Source organism: Myotis myotis, unplaced genomic scaffold (assembly GCF_014108235.1).
Source record: "Myotis myotis isolate mMyoMyo1 unplaced genomic scaffold, mMyoMyo1.p scaffold_m19_p_6, whole genome shotgun sequence".
Classification (NCBI taxonomy): domain Eukaryota; kingdom Metazoa; phylum Chordata; class Mammalia; order Chiroptera; family Vespertilionidae; genus Myotis; species Myotis myotis.
In genome coordinates, this window is record NW_023416368.1 from 577,501 (window position 1) to 582,500 (window position 5,000).

Consider the following 5,000-nt stretch of genomic DNA (forward strand, 5'->3'; position numbering starts at 1 on the left):
ATCAGTCTATTTGCCGCTCAATGTCTCTCTGTAATTGGAGCAACATCACTTTAAAGGTTCAGAGAGTACAGCATTTCTGGTGAAAAATCCCCACAACACGCGGTGGACGTTTTAAAGGGAAATCTATTAGTGATTTGCGGAGGGGCGGGAGCCGGTGGCGGGGAGGCGCGGCTGGGCCGGCGGGGACTGAAGTGGGGGCTCGCCAGGGGCCCCTGCCCGGCTGCTCCCCGCGCCCGCGCCCCTCCCTCCCTGTGGCCCCCTCCCCGGTCTTGTTGTGACAGTTCCTGATACTGTTTATTGAGGTGCATGTCAGGTATAATTAGCAATCGATATGGAAAACGTTTCCTTGCACCCAGCACGCCTGTGACGTCAGAGCCGATTAACGCTTCTTATTGGTCCCAAATTCCCCGGGCCGCGGCTAATTATCGGGAGCTTGATGTTGATAAAGTAAAGCGCCGCGCGCGGGCGAAGCATGTGTAGGGCTCCGGGTCCCTGTCCGCGCCGCCACCGCCCGCGCCTCCCGCCGCTGGCCCAGCCCGGCCCCGGCCCGCGCCCCCGCGCCCCGCCGCCGGCCCCGCCGGCCCCCTGCGCGAGATGATGGACGGCCGCCTCCTGGAGCACCCGCATGCCCAGTTCGGGGGCTCGCTGGGCGGCGTGGTGGGCTTCCCCTACCCGCTGGGCCACCACCACGTGTACGAGCTGGCGGGCCACCAGCTGCAGTCCGCCGCCGCCGCCGCCGCCGCGGTGCCCTTCTCCATCGACGGCCTGCTCAGCGGCTCGTGCGCCGCCGCCGCCTCGGTGGTCAACCCCACGCCGCTGCTGCCGGCGGCCTGCGGGGTGGGCGGCGACAGCCAGCCCTTCAAGCTGTCGGGTAGGCGCAGGGAGCGGGAGCGGGAGCGGGGCGGGGTGGCGGCTGGGGCAGGGGACCCTGTGAGGCGGAGGAGTTCGTTGCGGGGGCTGCGGCACTGGCCGCCTGGGTCCCGCCCGGCGCCCGCACGGGGTAGTGGCCGCCCTCTCGGTGGCCGGGCCAGGGTGGCGGCGGGCAGCAGCGCGGCGGGCGGGTCTGGCGCGGGCCGGGGCTGAGCCGCAGCGTCCTGTGCTCGCCTGCAGACGCGGGAGACCCGGACAAGGAGAGCCCGGGCTGCAAGCGGCGGCGCACCCGCACCAACTTCACCGGCTGGCAGCTGGAGGAGCTGGAGAAGGCGTTCAGCGAGAGCCACTACCCCGACGTGTTCATGCGCGAGGCGCTGGCGCTGCGGCTCGACCTGGTCGAGTCCCGCGTTCAGGTAAAGACCGCGTCCCTCCCGGAGCAGCACCGCCCGGGCCTACGCGTCCGCCTTTGTTCTCGGTGGAGCTGCGTCCCGGCTCCGAGCCCGTCTGGCGCTCGCCGGCGGGAAGGTGGCGGTGGCGTTGGGTGTTCTGAGGCTCAGGGTCTCTTGGGGATGCAGGTGGGATCCCCTAAAAGTCGAGGCGACTCAGGAGGGGCCGGCGGCCGCCCCAAGGTAGCGAGAACAGCAGCTGCGTCCCAACCGGGGAATCGCGTGGCGGGTTCTGGCGGCCGAGAGACAGGAGGTGGCGGAGGCTTGTGTGGGCCGGCGGGTTTGGAGATGCGAGAAGGCAGACCCTCACTGCACCCGCCGAAGGGCTCTGTGCCCAGCCTGCAGCGGAAGCGTTTGTTTGTTTACCTTCAGCCTGTAGAATACTCAGAGGGAAACAGGTATTTATTCATTGCTTTGCAGGATGGGGCAGAAACTTAAACAATTAAACAGTTTGAAGGGGGAAAGGTGTCCGTTATATAATGTCCGTTATATCTTTTTCTTTTTTCTTTTCCCGGAATTTGATTTTTATTCGGAGACTACCAGTGGTATTCTTTTTAAAAATACAGCGTCATTTTGGTGGATTCTTTATTCAAGATGAATTGTGCATAATTAGGTGTTTCCCTGAAGTACAGAAATCGTTGTGGTGGTGAGTGCGGGGGGCAGTGTGGGCACCGGCCAGAGGCAAGGCTGGCCAGACCGGCTCCACAGGGACAGCTTTGTCTGAACCCTAACAAGTGCCCGGTCCTGTGCGTGGCCTCGGCTCAGGCCCTTTGGTTTGTAAATCCTCTGTGGGATTTCTTCTGAGTGTTCTGATGACATTTCTCCCTAACACGGTGATGAATAATCCTGGTGACCATGAAGCCGAGTTTGCACCCTCAAAAAAAGTATTTTAAAAAGGTGTGTGGGAGAAAGGGCAGTTACAATTGTGGAGAGGTTGCAACTTCATACCCACACCGTGGCACCGACAGGCTGCAATGGCCTGGGCTCCCTGTGGCCGCAACAAAGAATGGGAACCTGAGCCTGAGCCGGGACTGGGGCTGTGCTGTGCTGGAGCCGGGGTCCCGGCTGCGTTCCCCCCAGTCTAGTGAGCTCCCCAAGGACCAGGCCTGAAGAGAGAGTGGGAGAGGCAGCTGGCTCCTGCTTCCCTGCCTCCCCCACCCCACCCCAAAGCCAAGCGAGCTGGTTGGAGGGCCCTGTTTCGGAGCCCTGGCCTGAAGGCTCCAGAAGGAGAAGGGTGTGAGTGTGTGGGGGTGGGGGGCGCGGGGAGGCTACTGAAACTCCCCCCCTCCCCCTCCCCCAGTTGGGCTCAGCTCCCCAGGCCCTTCTGGAAGAAGCATCCAGGCTTCCCTTCATGGGAAAGGCCGAAATCTGGGCTTCCACTCAGTCTCCCGGGGCCTGAAGACAGGTGTGTGAAGGGCACAGACCATCCGCCTGGTGTCCTCGGTCAGACGGTCATCGCCAGGCCAGGCAAGCTGCTTAGAACAGGAGCTATGAGAAGTCAGGAGGGGCAAGGCCGTCCCTGCTCTCTACCTCCTTCCAGACCAGGAACCCGATGCCCCTGGTCAGGGGCCAGGCTGGCGCTGCCCAAGGAAGGGGCAGCTCCCAGTTCCTGAGGTGAGAAGCTAGAGTGGGAGCTGGCAAGGGGCCTGCTCTACCTCCTCTGGGTGGAAAAGATGCCCTTTGGAACAACCTGCATCCTGAGTGCGGACACCCAGCTCCGTGCTGGCCTGGCCATGTGACTTGGCTTCTGCCCCCTGGCCGAGTCTGGCCCAGCCGAGGTTGTGCAGGCCTGTCTGGGGGAGCGGGGAGGCCCACAGCCTCAGCAAGCCTGCGGCTCCGGCTCATCGCGCCTTCCTTTTCCCACCTGGCTACTCTAGGTTTGGTTCCAAAACCGCCGAGCCAAGTGGAGGAAGAAGGAGAACACGAAGAAGGGCCCTGGGCGGCCAGCGCACAATTCGCACCCGACCACATGCAGCGGCGAGCCCATGGACCCGGAGGAGATCGCGCGGAAGGAGCTGGAGAAGATGGAGAAGAAGAAGCGCAAGCACGAGAAGAAGCTGCTGAAGAGCCAGAGCCGCCACCTGCACTCGCCCGGCGGCCTGTCCATGCACAGTGCACCCAGCTCCGACAGCGACAGCGGAGGCGGCGGCCTGTCCCCGGAGCCGCCTGAGCCGCCGCCGCCCAACGCAGCGGCCAAGGTCCCTGGGCACAGTGCCGGCTCTGGTTCCGCGCCCGCACCGCCAGGCGAGCCGCCCGCTCCGGGCACCTGCGACCCTGCCTTTTACCCGAGCCAAAGAAGCGGCGCCGGCCCGCAGCTGCGTCTAGGCCGCCCCCTGGACAAGGACCCGGCCCCGTGTGCGCCCGGGGCGGCAGCGGCGGCGGCGGCAGAGCGCAGCGCTTCGGGCCTGCCCAAGGCCAGCCCGTTCAGCGTGGAGAGTCTGCTGTCCGACTCGCCGCCGCGCCGGAAAGCCGCCCCGGCCAACGCCACCGCCGCAGGGCTGGACTTTGCGCCAGGGCTGCCGTGCGCACCGCGGACCCTCATCGGCAAGGGCCACTTCCTGCTCTACCCCATCACACAGCCTGTCGGCTTCCTGGTGCCGCAGGCCGCGCTCAGAGGCGGTGCGGGTCCTGAGGCAGCGCCCAAGGATGCGCCGCCTGCGCCCACCGCACCACCCGCGCCTCCTGCCCAGGCCAGCTTCGGGGTCTTCCCTGGGCCCAGCGGCGCTCCGGATTCGGCCGACGGTGTCGCCTCCCCAGGAGCCCCGACCCCGGCACCTTTCCGGGACCCAGCTGTGGCCGAGGGCGGCGGCGGGGACTGCTCGGACACGGGGGCCTGTCCAGTGGCCCCACCGCCGCCGCCACTCCCGCAGTCCCCCGGGCCTGGAAGGCCTGGAACACGGGTGCCCAGCCCCACGGGGGAACCAGCCATTTGTGGGGCCGGGGCCCCTGAGCCAGGCGCCGCGGCAGTAGCCAGTGCCCTGGATGGTGAGGAAGTGGACATGGACTGAGGGCGGCCGGAGGCCTAGAGGAGCTCAGCTGCACCGCAGGGGCTCAGCTCCGACTCACGGCAATCAGGTGATCGGCTTAGAAACACTGCTTTTTCCTCCCCCCTTCAGCTTGGACCTAGTCAGCAACAGCAGGACTTGGGGTGAGACCCTCCTCCTCTCAAGGGAGGAAAAAGAAAACCTAACCCATAGTCCCCCAAAACCCACAACAAGAATCCTCAGCCTTGTAAAATGCAAAAATGTCTAAGAATATTTATATATGTACCATTTTTTTAATAAATAAAGCTGGTCAAACGCAAGCTCTCCCATCCATCTTTTTCAAATTTCGGAGTGTCCCTCCCCCTCCATAGCCCCTGCTCCCCCCCCCCCAGGGCGGGGCAGGGCGGAGGCGCCTCACCTCCCCCAGGGTCTGCGCTTAATGCCTCCTTTTGTGCGCGTGTGTGTTTGTGTTTTCTGATTGAACAAATTTATGCAGCCTCAGCTCCCCCGCTCCTGCCCTCCTTCGCTTCCCCCCTCCGGCCCGGTGCCCCCCACACCGCACTAGCACACACGCGCCCCCGCGCGCACCCCCTCGCACTGGCACACGCCGGGCGCGCAGCGCGGGTGAGGCGCCGGGGGCTGCCAGGGCCGGCCGCTGGGCTCCTGCAGAGTTTTGATATGAAAGTAATTATTTTCC

At 64.9% G+C, this 5,000-nt stretch overlaps 1 protein-coding gene across 1 annotated transcript; it reads left to right on the forward strand.

Moving 5' to 3' along the window:
* Positions 1-594: 594 nt before the first annotated feature.
* On the forward strand, positions 595-4,531 carry UNCX (UNC homeobox). The gene is made up of 3 exons (XM_036312457.1): positions 595-837; positions 1,032-1,286; positions 3,197-4,531. The coding sequence occupies exons 1-3, from the start codon at positions 595-597 to the stop codon at positions 4,325-4,327; spliced, it is 1,629 nt and encodes a 542-aa protein (XP_036168350.1). The 3' UTR covers positions 4,328-4,531.
* Positions 4,532-5,000: the final 469 nt, after the last annotated feature.

Excerpts from the sequence above, each read along its gene's own strand:
- UNCX (XM_036312457.1), top strand. The coding sequence starts at position 595 with ATGATGGACGGCCGCCTCCTGGAGCACCCGCATGCCCAGTTCGGGGGC. Across the intron at positions 838-1,031 it reads TGCTGCCGGCGGCCTGCGGG|GGTGGCGGCGGGCAGCAGCG; the intron begins GTGGGCGGCGAC and ends TGGCCGGGCCAG. Across the intron at positions 1,287-3,196 it reads TGGTCGAGTCCCGCGTTCAG|GTTTGGTTCCAAAACCGCCG; the intron begins GTAAAGACCGCG and ends TGGCTACTCTAG.